The following is a 19737-nucleotide window of genomic DNA, read 5'->3' as shown; positions in this document are numbered from 1 at the left end:
GCTGCAAAGGCTGTCTTATCAGCTGTTTGTTCCTTTTTGTTAAAAGTATAACAGGGTTTTAGTCAGTAAACGGTCCCCATCTTAGCTGTGTTATCTCTATGTCGATAAATGTATCAAGATTTTGATTTTTGGGAGAATAAGGTATCAGTCCAACAGGTCATCAGCAAACAATGCAACTTTTTTTATCCCCCCAAAAATAACTGTATTATTGAGGCATTTTTGGGACAGCCATCTGTACATTTTCTAAACATTTAAAATTGGCTGTCCAGTCTAGAAGTCAAGTATGAATTACTTAATTGGAATTGCAGTGTGTGTGAAGATCATCTACCTATAACTGAGAGGTGAGAGTGCATTTCTTGATACTTCTCTTGCAGCAGTGCGCTTTAAGTAGAATGTGTGGTGAAGTAGCAGTAGTTATACAAATAGTCTGTTTTGCAGCAAGGAGCCTGCTAGCTCACCCAAGAACCTGATTCTGCATGCTAGGAGTTTGCAAGGCCGTTGTGTATATATATATATATATATATATATATATATATATATATATATATATATATACATCATTTATAAATGCACTGATTTACTAATGCATTGTGTTGCAGTTTAATCCAGTATTTCATTGTGTGTTTCTTGTTGTCCTATGTGTGAGTTGGAAAAAAATACTACTTATTTGCACTGTTTTTTTTTTTTAATGTGTTTTCTATATGTTGGATAAGACACTGAGGCATGCTTCAGACTTCATGTATTTGTTGGTACACTGTCTTTGTCCCTTCTTTGGCAACAGAAAATAACAGGGTAGAACATGATGCACTGTTTTGTAACCAGCCCCTCCGTAATGACCTTTTTATGAGACTGGTGCCACTCGCGCTCCCTAGGCATGTACATTGCTGAAAAAGATTAAGCCGCGGATACTGACATTTGCCTGTCACTGTTTTCCTTAAATGTATTATGAAAATTACAGAAATGATCCTGGTGTTAGATCATGTACTGTTGTGATGAAAATACGCAAATGTATTTTACAAGAGTGTTATGGAGTTGATGGTTCAGTTTTGTGAAATAGGAATATTAAGGCTGGTAAAGTTCTTTGGTTATATCTGCAAGTGAAGTTACTGACCAAGAATTCCTTAGAATGGTAAACTCAGCCGTGATATGTAGAAATGGCCATATCCGTTGTGGATTGAGAAGTTCTTTAACTAGTACTAGACAAGGCCTTATTCAAAAACACAGGGAAGTAAAACTGCTGCAAAACTGATAGCATAGTACTGTACTGGTAGATTTAATGTTTGCCTTCATTCTGAACATACTAAGTTACTGCTGTAATTCCTATTGCAGGTAACTGGAGGTGCAGGATTTGTTGGGTCCCACCTTGCCGATAAATTGATGATGGATGGCCATGAAGTCACAGTGGTAGACAACTTTTTTACAGGCAGAAAAAGGAATGTGGAACATTGGATTGGGCATGAAAACTTTGAGCTCATCAACCATGATGTTGTGGAACCCTTGTACATTGAAGGTAAAGGATCAAATGTGCTTTATTATAATACATATGACCCCTTGCCAACAAAAGTGCTGAGCTGTTTGCAAACTGAGTTGGATGGTCTGGTCAGAGATTCAGAGCCAGCCCCATCCAATTATGGAGACCTAACATTACCTACACTTTGGATATCGCCACATCCTGGTGTAAAGCTGGATGTGGTCAGGCATCTTCTGTTCTTTCTTGCTATGTGAATTGCATTAGTCATTCAATCAGTTCATTGGGCTAGACCATGAGTGAAAAGAGCAGCCAGGTAGGTTTGCCCTAGGAGAACTTAGTTATAATTTTCCTTATTTTTTATTTACTGGTGTGCATGGCATAGAGGTTTAGAGCACATTATCTTATTTCCTCTTCTTTGTTGTTGGCTTTTTCAGGCAGAAGTTTGGGGATACTGCTCAAAAGTAAATGTGCCTATAGGAGACGTATTTTTAAAGACTGACAATAAGTGCATCTACTGTTATTTTGATTATGACATTGTGTAAAGCAAGACTGGAGTTAGTTGTAGCACATCTGAATAAAAAGAATGCAGCAGCGGTTATTAACAAGTTGTCCATGTCTTCCAGTAGTAGACACTGAGACAGATCACTGTGTAAGCCACTCAGAAGCCTGAGAAATCCGTGAATTCTGCCATCATTCTTGGTCTGATGGTGCCCGAATAACTTTACCATGGATGTACTTTAGCAACCCCCTGACCCAGCATCTGCCCAGTCACATATATCTGAAAATGCTACTGGTCCTTTTGGCTCTTCAGAAGTTGATAAGGATTTTCCATTCCTAAAAAGATGCGTTTGTTAAGGAAGGTTTAAGTGACTTACCGCTGCTTATTGCTGACAATGGCAGCCATTCTTTAAATATGAGAGAATCCTCTGCCCAGCAACCTAAGACACAAATAGGCAAACAGCCATATTTAAACAGAAGACCATTTGGGAATTGTGTGTGTCCCTTTCCTCAGTTCCCTCCCAAGAGAGGTTTCAATGGAGCAGTGGTTTCTATACCTTGTCAAGGAGGGGGTGGTCTGATCAGAATAGGTCTTGTCTTCCACTTCTGGCAAATGGCCTTCTACAAAAAAAATTGTGATTCTTCTCCTGTCTTAGTGAAGGGCAGGTCTTACTATTACCCTTCTCAAGATGATTATGTTGATGAAGGATCACAAATGCCATCTCCAGTAGGATATAACTTTAACAGTGAAGAGTTACTAGCTCCAGATCCCTTCCACTGAAGAGCTCACCTTTGACACCTATGCTCTGATGAAGACCATGTTAAATGGCAAATTTATGAGATCTCTGCACAGAAAATATTCTTATGTTGAGACCCCCAAAACTATAGCAGTGCCTCCAGTATGAAAAGTAAAGCAGTGTTGTTGACATATATTGAATGAAGGTATACATTTCAGCATTAATATTTAGGGCCCTCAGTTATTAAACACATGTCCTAAAGTTCCAAGAGCATGTTTTGAAACAGATTTTTGACAGCTGTAACTTTGGGAAGAAGGATAGAAGGGCATTATTGATGAAGCAGGTTTGGACTACTGACCTGCTGAGAAAATATATTTCCAAATGTACTTCTAAAGCTGCAAATGTTTCTGTAGAACATTTGCCCTGTGATCTCTGCTTAGTTAGCAAACACAGCACCTTGCAGATAATGTCAAGAGACAGTTGTTGAATAGCCCATTGGTTAAACGCCTCCTCTGTGGACCTCATAAGTATGAGGTGTTCAGAAAACTTGAGCAAAATGGGGGAATTGTAGCCACTGCAAGTTGGTTGTAACACCCCCTCCTCCCCAGATACAGTGGAAGTTTCCCAGTAAACAAGGATCATTTTATAAGACACAGGCGAAAGACAAATGACAAACTGGGAACATGCCCTTCCAGAAGAAGAAGTAGTAGTGCCAAGGGATCACCCCTCCACCATTGGGCCACCTCCAAAAACTTTAGGGCGTCTTGCACATGCCATAGCTGCTGCCTGTGTAACAAATGTAGGCTGTAAAGAGGAGCTAATCTGCTAGACTTACTTTCTTGCTGCTGAAGTATGAACCATGTTATAGCACTTCAGAGGCTGTCCATCTGTTATGCTTTCCTAGATGAGCAGATAAACTCCCCATTGGGGGTAACCTTGCATTTCTTTAAAAAACAAACACACACACACACGCACACACACATTCAGCAAGTGTAGGATTTTTTTTTAGCTCAAGTGCAGTAGTTTCTTGTACCAAGGCTTTCTTCTTTCTGAACAACTTTTCGTGGCTGCTCTTTTCTAAAGGTGTACTCTGTACTCTCAAGGATGATAAATTTTGCTTTAAGGCTTGCCACAAAATATCTTTCCAGAAAGTAGATTTTCTGTATTTTTCTATCAAATATTTTTTTTTATTACCAATAAAAGATTTCTTGTATTGCTGGTAATTTTGTAGGGGTGTATGCTGTTTATGCTGCTTGTACTGAAATTGGGTGTGTTCCTCCTCCTGCTGTCATTTTCAGTCTTCCTGTCTGGCTTCATCATGAATCTGGGCCCTAGCATATCATTAGATCCCTCCCCCAGTCTGCAAGAAAAAATGCTTATAGAGAGGCTTTGGTTTTAAGTTCAGCTTGTGTGCCTATGTTGGTTGGGTACTCCATTGTGCCCCATGAGGTGCTCATTGGAAAATTCATATTTTTTCGAGCGACTACTCTACTTTTGCCCACAACCTGTAAAAACAAAACAGGTCTTCCCCTGCACAGCGTAAGGCAGAAAAGAACTTCGCCCTTTTCGAGCGACTACTCTACTTTTGCCCACAACCTGTAAAAACAAAACAGGTCATTATCTGGTCATTTTAGTATAGACTTTAAAGTAAAGTATTATTTAAGAGTCCTCAGCACTAGCACAAATCTCCCTAGGCTTACCCAAACAAAAGATCCAAGCTTGTTTGCATATACTCCACTTAAACTACAGAACACACACTAAAACTAAGGCAAACTGCTATAAAATTGTAAAAACAAGCTCCCAAAGCATAGGCATTGAACCTGGTGTTTGTTTAGATGAGATTACTCACCTGAAAGTTAATTATTCAGGAGTTACATCTTGAAACCTGGGCTCTAGTGGCTTAGTGTAAACCCCCACCCCCATTCTATCCCTGTTACAAAGGTTTGAAATAACCCTTGTCTGGTGCCTTTAATTTCAAATTCCAAGTGCTGTAGGACCTTGTTACCGGCCTCTACCTCCTGAGGTATGTATTAAGCTGTTATTCATTGTTCCTAATAGACTGTTAAATGTATTTAAGTTGAATTGTGTGATTTAATAGTAACTGATGTAACTCTTTTTTGCTGCATAGCTACATAATGCAGTATTGAATGGCATGAATATTGTAGCTACTTGTTTCTTTAAAGCTAAGTTGTGTCTCTATAGCTAAATGTGTTTGGTAACCAGACTTTAGTATGACAAGCTCTTTGCAGAGCTGTTCATTAGAGTGAAAATTGAGAGCCTTCTGTATATTTTTTGAGAAGCAGGATATTCAACATTCAACATTCTTTGACTCTCAGTCATAAGGCACTGTTGCAGTAAAATGCTAATGTGTTATAATGATTTATGCTATATGTAAAGATATGTGAAGATTTTACTAACATAGTTTAGGGGTTTCCTCGGGTAGTCTAATGTTGTTTAAGCTACACAGCTGCTTCTGACTGCCTCTGAAATCAATCTCTCTCTCTATCCCTCCCAGGTCTTCCCCTGCATAGCGTAAGGCAGAAAAGAACTTCGCCCTTTTCGAGCGACTACTCTACTTTTGCCCACAACCTGTAAAAACAAACAGGTCATTATCTGGTCATTTTAGTATAGACTTTAAAGTAAAGTATTATTTAAGGGTCCTCAGCACTAGCACAAATCTCCCTAGGCTTACCCAAACAAAAGATCCAAGCTTGTTTGCATATACTCCACTTAAACTACAGAACACACTCTAAAACTAAGGCAAACTGCTATAAAATTGTAAAAACAAGCTCCCAAAGCATAGGCATTGAACCTGGTGTTTGTTTAGATGAGATTACTCACCTGAAAGTTAATTATTCAGGTGTTACATCTTGAAACCTGGGCTCTAGTGGCTTAGTGTAAACCCCGCTCTCATAGCACTGCTGGGTGCTCGCTCGCCTCCCGCCCTGCCCCTATTCCCACCTCGCCCCAGTACTCGTACTTTTATAACCTCAAACCACTCCCCCTACTGTCCACTAACTTCCTGTACCTCACTACCGCCCTCTAAGATCAAACGGAATATGACACCACCCAGGAAGCTTATCATACTAACTCTTTTTCCCCTCCTACTTGTCCCTTACCTAGCTACCCTATATGAAACCTGGTCTTACATAGGCTTCCACCACCCAGGCTACCAAACCAACCATTCCCCCATAATTAACAACAGAGGCCATGACTCAACTCCCTACTCACCCACCTTGTTAGAACTCGAACGCTATGTAATTATCAAACCTACCAATATTAGGCCAAATGATAAACATTACTACAAACTTCTACTCAAAGCCCTCAAATTCATTACCACTCTGAATCACAGACTATCCACAGATGGTGATATCCACCCCAACCCTGGCCCTTCCCCTCCACTCAATTGTAATTCCACCCTATCCTCCCCTCCACTTCTCAATCCAAACTCTAGACCCTTTAACTCTCTTCTGACCTGTCATCTAAACATCAGAAGTGTAAACAATAAGATTCACAACCTACATGCCATTTTAGCTACTTGTTCCCCAGACCTACTATGTCTCACAGAAACCTGGCTTAAACCAAGTACGAAAGACACACAGATAATCCCACCAGGGTATGATATACTAAGAGCAGACCGAATAACTCGTAAAGGTGGCGGTGTAGCCATACTCTACAAAAATACATTACAAATCTCCCTTGCCTCTCCACAACCCCTCCTAACAAACAATGCCGAAATTCTACTTGTAAAACTTCAACCAAACAAACATAAAAGCATAAATATAGCATGTATTTACATCCCCCCAGGCAACAATAATAACAAAACCTCAGAGGCCTTTCTCCACTGGTTAACTCAAACTCACCCCCAGGAATCCATAGTGTTAGGTGACTTCAACATCAATTGGAATTCCTTATCATCTAGCTCCCCATCTAGCAGCATAAATCTACATGTTTTTTCTCAGCTCATATCCACTCCTACCAGACTAGGTAAACCCCAAAACAAAGACAGCATCCTGGACTGGATCCTTACTAATAAAGATCCTGACCAGTACTCAGCAGGTACTCACCCAGAGGACATGAGTGATCACTTACTCACCTATGTTATCAAATTCAAGAAAATCACCCCCCTTTTTACAACCATAAAAAAAATCAGGAACAATAATAAATTCAACGCCTCCATTTTTCAAACTGAACTTAAAGCCCACAACTGGACAATACTCAAGTCTCTTCCTCTTGAAGAGGCAGTTATCTACTTCAACACCACCTTCCTCAAGATTCTAGATTCCCATGCTCCAATACGGTCCATTAGAACTAAAACCAAAACCGCACCATGGCTCTCTAAGGAAACAAAATCCTATCTAGAAACAAGATGTGGGTCACATGGCATACCTCTAAAGACCCACACTCCCACCAAACCTTCCGCAACTTAGAAATGAAACTAAAAGAATGATCTTAAATGATAAAAAACTTCTTCCTCCACCTCCAACACAAACACCTTAATAATCCACAAAATTCTGGGCAGGCTTAAACAAGCTCCTGCACCCAGGCCAGGCAACCACCCCCACTCCAACAACTTGCAAACAACAGTGCCCTGTAAACATTGCTAACACATTCAATAGTTTCTTCACAGAAACTATACAATCCCTGGCCACACAATTCAAACAAACAACCAGCCCACTCCACTACCCATGCCAGCAGAATACTACAACTACATCAGATCATCTATTTACCTTGATCCAGTACCCATATCCTTTATAACATCTCTTCTTAAAAACTAAAACCCACTAAGCTAGCAGCTGACCTTCTCCCAGCTGAGTTTCTGCAAAAAGCAGCTGAGGCCATTTCCTATCCCGTCTCCATAATCATAAACCGTGCCTTGTCAGAAGCCTTCATCCCTCCATATGGAAAATGTCCCACATTATTCCTCTCCATAAAGGTGGTAGCTCACTAGAGCTAACCAACTACAGACCTATAGCTATACTCTCACCCCTGGCCAAAATTATGGAAAAGTGTGTCCACAAACAACTGATGGAACACCTCACCAAAAATAAAATTCTAGCCAACTCCCAACATGGCTTCAGGCCAAATCACAGTACCACATCAGCCCTACTATCCTTTTCTAATACCATCAATAACTTCAGAAACAATAATAAACTATCATCTGCTCTTTTCTTAGACCTCTCCAAGGCCTTTGATATGGTGAACCACATTCAACTCCTCCATACATTAAAACTATCACTCAGCAATTCCACGCTGAAATGGTTCCAATCCTACCTGTCCAATAGGCAACAGGCTGTTCTATGGCAGGACAAATTATCTACATGCCTACCTGTTACACTTGGAGTTCCCCAAGGATCTATTCTTGGCCCTCTTCTCTTCACCATCTTTGTTAATGACCTGCCCACAATCACCCCCATGCCACATGCATTCAATATGCAGATGATTCGACTATCATCAGCACTGCCTCCAACCTGGCAGACCTCACTGCTTCAACCCAAGACACCTTCAACCTAATAGAAAAATGGTTCTCAAGTCGACAACTAGTTCTCAACCCCAACAAAACAAAACTACTTACTTTCTCACCCACTAACAAGACTCTTCCCCCCACCTTCTCTATTACATCCTCCAATGGAATCACTATATCACCAGAAGCTCACACAAAGCTATTAGGTGTTACCATTGATAACTCCCTTAAATTTGACACCCATTTCAATCTTACCATCAAAACAGTCAATAAAAAGCTTGGCTCTCTCTATAAAGTAAAACACTTTCTCACTCCTCACGCTAAAATTACAATTGCCAGCACACACCTACTATCAACTCTTTTCTATGCCTCCCCCCTTTTTACAAACCTAAACAAGACAACCCTTAACAAACTTGCTTATTGTTACAATCACATAGCTAGATTTGCCACAAATTCCACCTTTAGAACGCACCACTGCACTAACTTGAAGCAACTAGGGTGGTTAGAGTTTTCCAGCCAACTCAATTTCAACCAACTCAAAACGGCTCACCAGATACTGTATCACCCAGAGAAAACACCAGCTCTGAAAAACATCATTCACCCCTATATTAACCTGCAATCTTTACGCTCCTCCAATAAGATCTTAGCTCAAACTACCAAAGCCAATAATTCTGCTGGGGATTCTCTATTCTCAAACTTTGTAGGTAAAATGTGGAACTCCCTACCGACCATGCTCACCTCAGAGCCCTCACTCCTACAATTCAAAAAAAAGCTTAAACCCCATCTCAATACTCTCTGGCAATATCCGTGTTCCAAACCTGATTAACCACTATCATTTACCCTTCTCTTACCTCACTATCCTTAACCGCTTTTTAACAAGGCACCTCGCCTTTGTAACTGACCTATGTTTTTTTTTATATGCTGCTGTTGTTTTTTTTTTCCCAAGATGTGATGTATCTTTATATTGTATTTAGAACTCAACTATCTTCCTTTTTTTGCATTAACAATGTTCATATGTCTGTTATGTACCTGGAGCTTTTCTCCCCGGGCCTCCGCTGAAAATGGACATGTATCCAGTCGGACTCTCCCGGTTAACAACTGTAAAATAAATAAATAAATAAATATTCTTTTCTTGGTTCCCTTGGTGTTGCTTCTTGGGAATCCACAAAGGACTGGGAGACTGGCATGTCCCTTGTAGTTCTGATGGGAAAGGGAGAACTGTCTTTACTGTAACTAGAGAAGGGACCAGGAGATATTCCTTTGTTATACTCCTCTGAGGAACATTTTTCCCATGGAAGGGATTGTTCATGAATGTAATCGTTCATTTTCAGAAGGTTTTCCCAGGAAGAGGAAAAACGAGACTGAGCACATTACTGCTTCATTTCTTTCTAGAGAGGATTGGATGTACTCTGCTAAATGTTTAATCTACAGTTGTTCATTTGATCTGTAACCTATGGGACTCTGATCCAACACAGATCCGGCTCAGCCAAAATCTGAGCTCCTCCCCTACCCATAATGCCCTGCTGCCCCTTCTCCCTTCTAATTTGTTTGCCGCTCATTTCAAACAGGATGGGTTGCTGTTTTTCTGAGCTCCTCCAGTGTTGTTTGTAGCTAATAAGTAAGTTTTCCCTCCTCCCTTCAGGTCTTGTTTGCCTCTTTTTTCGAACTGCACATGTCGCCGTTCTTCTGAGCTCCTCTGTTATTTTGGGAGTATTTCTCTGTGTCTACCTATTCTCTTACACTTCTTTCCCACATTGGCCAGTTTTGGTTAAAAAAAAAAAAAATCTCTCTCTTCTGTTTCCTTATATCCTACGTTGTTTTTCTTGTGTGGAGTGTGTGTGTGTGTGCTTCTTGCCCATCGCTGATGCTCCTAAGCTCTGTGTTCAAGAAGTGTACGGAGTATGGGCACAAGATTCCTCCATCTGATGCCCACACTCTGTGCGTAGTGTGTTTGAGGGTTCCCCAGCCTGATTCCTTCTGCTCGATTTGCACAGGCTTCAACCCCCGCGTGCTTATAGACAGGAGGAACTAATTTATCTTAAAGGACCTGTTAGCTCCCTCTGGAGAGGCCTCTACTTCTTCCCCCACTTCTGGGACTCCCTCCCTCCAAGAAGCATGGGGAAGGGGATCGGGCCCGGCATAAGGTGCAGGATTGGCCTAGGAAGAGTTCTTCTAACCAGTCTTCCTCTGCCAAACTTCCAGCTAGGTCTGTGCCCGAACTGGCCCAGGGTTCCTCTCAGCTCCTGTCTCCCCACTTCTTTTCCTCTGTCAGGTCCTGTCGGAAATCGAGGTGGACAGGATGATGATGAAGTTTCTTCTGGTCCAGATACAGGGTGGGGTCTTTCCTGCTCTGTCCCCTTCTGGGGCAGTGAGTACACGGTCAAGATTTCCTCACGATATTTCCTTCTGTGATCCAATCTTTGACTTCGGAGTGCTTGGGTCCTAGGTTTCCTTGTGTTGAGGTGTCAGCGCCGATGGTCCCTGGTACCTCGACTCTGACAGTTACCTAGAGTGGTTTGGCTCCAGTGTCTTTGGACCAGGCTGACTCTCGGAGCCGTAGCTTTGGTATTGGCTCCAAGGCTGTCGGAGCTATCCCTTCCCCTCAGGGCTTCAGAGTTGGGAAGCTCTACTCAGACTCCCCCTTCAGCACCGGGGGCGACAGTCTGGGAGGCTCTGACGCCGACAGTTTCAGCTCTAGCTGTGCTTCTTCTGGGGTCCACTCGCCTTTGGCTTTCGAGGTAATGGAGAGGGTCCTCTCAACTCCTTTGAGAGCCTTGACACTTTCTTCGTCGGATTCCACCCTGGCTCTTTTTGTTTCTGACCGGAGTAGTCTGTCCTGCCCCCTTAGGGACAACCTATTGCCAGACCACCCCAGAAAGTTCCTCTTCAGGAACTCCCCCAAGTTTCCGAGTCCTCCCCAGAGACCCCACCCCCACACCGAGAAGGTGCCTTGGAAGCATACTGGCAAGATTCCCTTCTGGAATATCCTACAGAAGATACAGATTGGAATGAAGGGGAGGGTTCCCCTGATCACCCCCTGATGATGCCTCTTTTGGAGACATCATGGAGATTGTGCCAGAGAGGTGGGTGGTCTTCCCTCAAACCTAACCCCGACGAATCTGTATACCTGGAGGTGTTTGGCATAGGGCCTTCTACATCTTGGTTGTCCCCCCTGTGGATCCTTTGGTGGATCTTATTTCTAGTAAGGCGTGGAAGGATCCGGACATGATTGAGCCTATCCCTAAGTGCCCGAACAAGGTTCTTAGTGCACCTTCGAACAGGCCCCATTGGTCTAAGGGTTCCCCAGTCGATGCTATGGTGGTTACAGCAGCCAACAAAAAGCAGCTGGCTCAGGAGAGCTCCTGGGTCCATCCTCTGGACAGGGAGTCTAGGGCAATGGACCACTTTGCTTCAGCGACCTTTGTGGTGCTTCGCTGAATTATTTGGCCCACATCACCAGACTGCAGAGGAATCTAGTTAAGGAGGTCCATGTCGACAGAGAAGAAAAAGGTTTTCTCTTACTGTATGGCCACCTAACTGCTTTTTCGAAGACATCCATGAGGCTACTTTCTCGTGTGACTGAGGGTGCCTCTAGGGCGGCCGGAATGGGTTTGCCATTAAGTGACATGCCTGGCTCCAGCTTTGTGCTTTTTTGGAGCCCTTTAAGGTGTCATTCACAAATGCCCCCTTTGACAGTCAACTCTGTTTGGCAAAACTGTTCGTGACACTCTTACCCAGAGCGAGGAGGACAGGAAGACATTTTCTGCCATCGGGATTCGCTTCTCCACTCCATAACAATTCTTCTGCAGGAATCAGAGTGGGGGCAAGAAGTTGTGGTTTTGGAAGTCTCAGGGTTTTTCCTAGGATGCTCAGGGTAAGTTTTCTCCCAGGGGCAGAGGGAGAAATGACAGGTGCCGCCCACATGGTAGAGGGGGGGGGGTCCGAGAAACCAAGGGTCTTGAGATTCATTCTCGGATAGACTCTTTCAGCAATCCTGAAGAATTGCCCGCCTGCTCTACTCTGGAGGCAGTTGGGGGGGGGGTCTCTCCCTGTACCCCACAGCCTGGGAGTCCATCACAAATGATAGGATGCTTCGGATCTTATCCAGAGGTTATTCTATCCCCTTCTTTCATCCACCTTCCCCGAAGAGAATCCTCCCAGATGTCTCACCCGGTCAGTGGGAGGTGGCAGCCATAGAAATCACCAGGCTGCTTGAAAAACGAGTCATCCTGTCTGTCCCCCAGACCAGTCCAGATCAGGCATTTATTCCAGATTCTTTTTGGTGCCAAAGAAAACGGGGGGACTTAAGACCCATTCTGGATGTTACGACCCTGAACCTGGCCATTGCCAAGATGAAGTTTCAGATGGTCACCCTTCAGTCCATTCTGCAATTTCTGCAGATGAACTACTGGATGTGCTCAGAAGACCTTCAGGATGCTTACTATCATGTGAAAATGAACAGACGCTGCAGATGGTTCTTTCTCTTCTGGCTGGGAGCCAATCATTTTCAATTCAGAGTGCTCCTCTTTGAACTCACCACTGCCCCCTGGGTGTTTAGCAAAGTGATGGCAGTAGTTGCGGCTCACCTGTGAATGCAGGGGTTTCAGGTATTCCTTGCCTGGGACGATTGGCTCCTTTCCGCCCCCTCCAGTAATCGACTGATTCAGGCCCAGAGATTACCTGCTCCTCCTAGCTCCTTCCCTGGGTATTACAATCAGTCTAGCCAAGTCGAAGTTGAATCCCGTTCAGTTGTTGAACTTCATAGGTACCTGACTGGATATGATACAGGGCGGGATTTTTTAGCCTCCGGACAGGTTATTATCACTCTAACAGCATGTGAAGTCTATTCTGCAATCCCATCTCCCCTCAGCAGGTCTAGTTCTTCAGGCATTGGAGTCCATGGCAGCCTTGATTATTCTTCTACCAACCGCACGTTTTCACATGTGGATTCTCCAGCGGACCTTAGCGGTACAGTGGTCCCTTCTCGAACTTCCTTTATCGTATCAGATTCTGATATCCTGTGTTTATCGGGACTGTGTTTAGTGGTGGCTTCAGTCCCCGGATCTTGTGGGCTGCCCATTTGTTCTTCCTTCTCCTGTGACCACAGATGCCTCCCTTCTCAGGTGGGGGGGGCATTGCATGGGACGGATGGTCGAAGGCACATGGTCCCCCTTGGAGACCAATGTGCATTTCACTGTTGTGGAGATGAGGGCAGTGCTTTTGGTGTTGCAAGCCCTTCAGATCTTTTTCCTACTAGGACTATTGCCATTCAGATGGACAACATGTCAGTAGTCTGGTATATCAACAAACAGGGGAGGTCAGATCTCATCCCATTTGCCGCAAGGCCATGAGATTGTGGGAGTGGGAGAAATCTTCCATTCACTTTCTGGTAACAATGCACATTCCGGGGAAGTCCAACATACTAGCAGATAGGCTCAGCAGAACCATTCTGATGCCTTACGAGTGGTCTCTGCATCCTTCAGTAGTGGACATGATCTTTCAAAAATAGGGTATCCTTGCTGTGATCTCTTAGCTTTTTCTTCCAACACAAAGTGCAGCGAGTTCTTCGCTCTAATCCCCCTCTGGGGAGTCCCCCAGAGATGCACTGGTCAATGCTTGGCCCTCTGGTTTACTTTATGCTTATTGTCCTCTTCCTCTAATCCCCAAGTTTATTCAGAAATCTTGACTGCTGAAGTGCAAAGTCATCCTCATTGCCCCCTTCTGGCTTCATCAAGTTTGGTCCCCCACTCTTTGGTCTCACCTAGTGTGCCCTTCCTGAATTCTGGATCTGGTTTCAGATCTTCTCACACCCCCTTCAGGGGTCCCTCACCTGGACCTAGTCAGTCTGAAGCTCACCGCTTGGCTGCTCCAGTTTCCCTGATGCCCGGGACTCCCGGGCTTTCTTCATCTGTCAAAAATATTTCGGTTGCAGCTCACAAGGGTTCTACTAGGAATATTTATTCCATTAAGTGGAAATATTTTTCTTTCTGGGCTTGAACAGCTCCTGTTCCTCCCATTTTAGATTTTCTAGCTCATATTGGTTAAGCTTCTGGTATCATTCTAAGGGGATCCAGTATCTGTCTGCCTGGGATGACATGATTGACAAACCACGATGCTTTGCCAAAGATGGCCTGCACCTGTCGCCCTTGGCATTCCGGATACTGGCTAAGGCTCTTGCCACCCCTATAGTGCCTTTTTTAGGCAAGGTTCAAATGACAAATTCACCACCGTAACAGGTACAAGCAAGCAAAATCTGATGGTAATGCTACTCTGTGCTAGAAGTCTAAACCTCAAAATGCACTCACTCGAGGCACTCCTTAAAATAGAGAACATCGACATCTGTGCAGTAACAGAGACCTGGTTCAAGGCTCCAGAGAGTACCCCTGCATTACCAAGCTATAATTCATATCACACGTTTCAGCCACCTAACCTGGACCGAAACACTAAAGGCGGAAGCGCGTCCATATTCATTAAGGATATCCACACATCCAGGCTAGTTGCTCAGCATAGTGCATCCGAGATTATCCAAGTGCAACTAACTGTGAGCAAGACAGCAATCCAAATTTTAGCTTGCTACAGATCCCCCACCATGGCCCAGGATTCCCACTCCTTATTTCTTGATACAGTGGAAAATATTAGGGTACAACCTAACACCCTAATAATGGGCGATATCAACTATCCCACCATTAACTGGGAAAACTACTCATGTACCAACTCTTGTGCTCAACGTTTTCTGGAATTCATAAATTACAATGCCTTGGATCAACTTATCCACACCCCCACCAGGGGCAGCAATATCCTAGACCTGATCAATACCAACATGGGCGACTGGTGTTCCACACCAGAGGTCAGTTCCTCGGTCAGATCCGACCACAAGCTAATCACCCTAGACATCCACCTCCCACCCCCACCCCCTATTAGGGAAACCACCGTAAAAAAATTTCTCCAAAGCCAACTTCACGCTTCTTAAGACAGAAGTGCCTGAAAGGAAGCTACCTTGGGAAACTATCCCCTGTGAAGTCAGACGTGGAATTTGATAAGGTAGACCCACCACAAACTACACCAGTAAAAAATCTCCTGCCTGAAAAGAAGCTACCCTGGGAAACTATCCCCTCTGAAGTCAGACCTGGAATTTGATAAGGTTAATACATTATAATAGGGTTTCAAACCCTATGTACTGTTTACTGCTGACCTGGGTCTAAAGGCACCTTTAGGCTGTCCCCATAGTAACTTTGACTCCCTCCATAGTGGCTATATTTGCTTGCTTACCCCTAGGATCCAATTACAGGTAGCCTAAAAATTATTGTAAAAGTACAAAATTCTAAACAAATTAAGTGCAGCCAAAAACCACTACTTACTTAACCCACATACATTCATAAGCCCAAGGGAACTCTCTGAGTTAATGTTGGCCCCGCTCCACTCGCCCTCGTTGCACTCAGGCTTGCTCCGCTCCTCTCCCTGCCCCCAAATTCCACCCACCCCCCTAGTGCTTCATTTAAACCAGACTTTGCCACTCCCCTTCTGCTAAGTACCAATCAGCACCTCACACAACATTGAACAACCCTCCCCAGTAAACCATTTCCTTCTCTTCTATTCTTCCACACCCTGTTAGCACAGTCACCCATCAAAGCTTGGCCTGCCCCCAAACAAAATGCAAACAAGCAAAAAATTACTAATTACCCTAATGCCTATACTGTTTCTTTTTTACCATCTCACTGCCTACGAGCAAACACTTGACCGTGGTATTCACTTCCCACATGGTCAAACAGATAACCACAACTACACACATCACTAAAGACTTTACTATCTCCAGCACACCGAATATACCACCTCCAGTAAAATACCACCCCTGTACAGCCACAAGACAAAATCCTAAAGACAAAGAATATATAAAACTTATTAACAAACTCCTAAAGCTTTGTCACTGTAACCTTATAACACATGGGGACATTCATCCCAACCCTGGTCCACCCTCACCCAATTACCTCCACTCCCCTACCACAACACACACAATCAAGCTACCCATGTATACTCTGACAACTTCCCTCCTAGCATTTCATCTAAATATTAGAAGTATTACCGATAACATTCCCAACCTACACACCCTCCTAGCAACCCACTCTCCAGACATTAGGTGTCTTACAGAAATGTGGCTAAAACCCAGTACTACTTTACCTCCAGGATACAGTATTCACCAGTTAGACCGTCCTACTAGGAAATGTGGTGGGATAGCAGTCCTTTATAAAAATACTCTAACAATTAATAGAGATACCATTCAACCTCCCCAATTTAATAATGCGGAACTCCTCATAACCAAGCTACAGATAAACCAAAACAAACACTTGAATATTGTCAGTGCATACATTCCGCCAGGCAACAATACTAAATACCCTAGAGGATATCATTTACTAGTTATCCACTACCTATCCACAAGAAACCATAGTTCTTGGCAACTTTAACACCGACTGGAACCCTTGCTCATCCACCCCCCCCCCAACCCCCACCCCCCCACCCATATAAACTTATCTGGGTTTAAACAGACTGTAACCTCTCCCACTAAGATAAACAAACTGACCAACAGGGAAAGTATCCCTGACTGGATCCTAGTCAGTAACCATTCCCAACTATACACAGCTGGTACTCTCCCTGATGACCTCAGCAACCATTGTCTAACCTACAGCATAAAACATAAGGCATGAAACCCTCACCAGCCCAAATATAAAACAGTTAGAAACAGGAAAAACTTTGATGCTGCTGTGTTCCAAAACGAATTAAAAGCAGTTGACTGGTCAAAACTAAAAAAATCTTACATTAGAGGAGGCAATAGATCACGTCAACATTAAATTCCTAAGTATCCTTGATTCCCATGCTCCAGCACGTAACATAAAAACTAGATCAAATACAGCACCATGGCTCACAAAAGGTACCAAAGCTAAAATGAAAACCAGGAACAAAGTTTAGGCTACCTGGAGAACAACTAAAGCCCCACTTGACCATCTAAAATATCGTCAACTCAGGAATGACACACACAAAAATCTGTTTTACTGGATAAAAAAGCTTCTATCAAAACCTCCTACAAAAACACCATAACAACCCTCAAAAGTTCTGGGCAGGCTTTAATCAACTACTTTGCCCAGGTCATTCCACCACCCCAACCCTGGCTAACCACACCCATAGTCCCCCAGAGACCATAGCTAGCGCCTTTAACAACTTTTTCACTGAAACAATTCAATCCCTAGCAAATCATCTAACCCCCTCAAACTTAAACCCCATCCCTAATCTACCCAATAAGCACCCCAAATTTAGCTTCCATCCAATATCCACTAGTTTTATCAAAACACTTTTAAAAAAACTAAAACCTACCACCCTCACTGCCGACCTTCTCGCTGCAGATGCCATTGCATATCCCATTTCTATCCTTATCAACAGAACCTTATCTGAAAATGCTATCCCCTCCCTCTGGAAAATATCTCCCGTCATCCCACACTACAGACATATCTAACTACAGACCCATTGCCATTCTTTCCCCATAGCCAAAATAATGGAGAAATGTGTACACAAGCAACTAATGCAATACCTTACACATAATAACTTACTATCCAACTCCAAACATGGTTTCAGGCCCTACCACAGCACTACCTCAGCCCTCGTTTCCTTTACTACTGCCATAAACCAAAACAGGAATGACAATAGGCTTACCTCTGTCCTCTTTCTTGACCTATCAAAGGCCTTTGACATGGTCAACCATGAACTTCTCATTCTTTCACTAAAATCTGTTTCCCTCAACAAGCCCGCTATCCAATGGTTCCAGTCGTACCTGAGTGGTAGACAACAGGCAGTACTATGGCAGGGCAAACTCCTCCAGCCAGCTACCCCTCACACTTCGTGTCCCTCAAGGGTCCGTAAAAGGTCCACTACTATTCTCTGTTTTTATCAACAACCGTCACATTATCCCTAAAGCTACCTGCATTCAATGTGCAGATGATTCCCTCTGATCTGCTCAGCCACCTCCCCCACCCAAACTGCAAACCTTAACCCAAAATGCATTCAACACTATCGAGAACTGGCTCACCAACCAACGCTTACTACTGAACCCCAATAAAACTAGACTCCTACTCTTCTCCCCCACTAGTAGGTCTGCCACACTTTCATTCTCTGTCACATCTAACAGTGGTACCTCTATTTCTCCAGATCATCACACCAAACTGCTAGGGGTCATCATAGACAATAATCTCAAATTTGACCTACATGTCAACAAAACCATACAGACCATCAATAAGAAGCTCGGCTCACTGTATAGAAACAAGACATTTTTAACCCCACTGGCCAGGACTGCAATCGCCCGATCACATCTACTCTCTACTCTTTTATGAGCCTCGCCTTTACTCTCAAACCTCAACAAATCTGAACTAGGTAAGCTGTCCCATAGCTACAATCATATTGCCAGATTCGCCACTGGCTCCACCTATAGAACCCACCACTGCCAGAACCTTAAACAACTAGAGTGGCTAGAACTGCCCAACTTAATTCATTTCAATCAACTCTCAATAGCTTACAAAATTCTGTACTACCCTGAGGAGACCCCCTCACTTCAAAATATTAAGCCATATAGCAACCTGAGATCCCTACAGTCAGCCGATAAACCACTGGTCCAAACCCACAAAGCTAATAACTCTGCTGGTGAATCCCTTTTTGCCAACTTTGTCGGCAAAACCTGGAATTTGTTGCCAAACTATATAACCCTACAATCCTCTAAAAGTCTCTTCAAAAAGAACCTCAAACAATATCTCCGAGTGAATTGGCTATGCCTATGTACCAACCCTGATTAGTTATAAACTGATAGTATAAACCAAAATTATCATAACATGCAACTACTTCACCAAGCTCTGCTTCTAATTTGATGTCGCTTACTTTTAATTATGTCTGTCCATGAGAATTGTGAGTCCGTACTTGGGGACACTACTAAGCTATTGTATGTAATTACTTTGTTTTTTATAAATGTTTCCTAACTTCTGCATAAGCTATTGTATATAATCACGTTTTTATTATTGTTTCCTATCTTCTGTGTATATAATCACCTTTTTATTATTGTTTCTTAACTTCTGTGTAATCTATTTAAGTATGACTATGTGGAGCTTTTCTCCCCGGGCCTCTGCTGAAAATGGACATGTATCCAGTTGGACTATCCCAGTAAACAAATGTAAAATAAGTAAAATAAATAAGTGGCAAACTTCACAACACCCATGCTGATGGATAATAGAGGTACGACTGCTGAATCCTACACAAATGCACTTTGTAAGCACTTACATGAGTGCATGGATCGTGCAATCCCTAACAGAACCAAGATGCTATCCTCCAAAAATAGGAAGCCAATCTGATGGTCCCCTGCCATAAACAAACTCTACAACAGAAGAAAGAAACTTGCAAAAAGGAGTAAAATCCCATGATTGGAGGAACTCCCTGGTCAGCCTCAGTAAGAAGCTGAGAACCCTCATAAAATCCTCCAAAGCTAGTTACGAAAACAAAATCGCCATCGATTCCAAAGACAACCACAAAGAATTCTATAG

The 19737-nt window shown here is 43.2% G+C and overlaps 1 protein-coding gene across 2 annotated transcripts in view; it reads left to right on the top strand.

Annotated features, from left to right (window-relative positions):
• UXS1 (UDP-glucuronate decarboxylase 1) overlaps window positions 1-19737 on the top strand; it is a 1006428-nt gene that overhangs the window by 334033 nt on the left and 652658 nt on the right. For both annotated transcript variants that reach the window (XM_044072750.1, XM_044072749.1), the window contains exon 6: window positions 1330-1510. In XM_044072750.1, the coding sequence (XP_043928685.1) occupies window positions 1330-1510 (181 nt within the window). The remainder of the gene's footprint in view (window positions 1-1329; window positions 1511-19737) is intronic.

Source organism: Protopterus annectens, chromosome 5.part0, assembly GCF_019279795.1.
Source record: "Protopterus annectens isolate FY-2018-M chromosome 5.part0, PAN1.0, whole genome shotgun sequence".
Lineage (NCBI taxonomy): Eukaryota > Metazoa > Chordata > Ceratodontiformes > Protopteridae > Protopterus > Protopterus annectens.
This window is presented reverse-complemented; position numbering and strand designations above follow the sequence as displayed.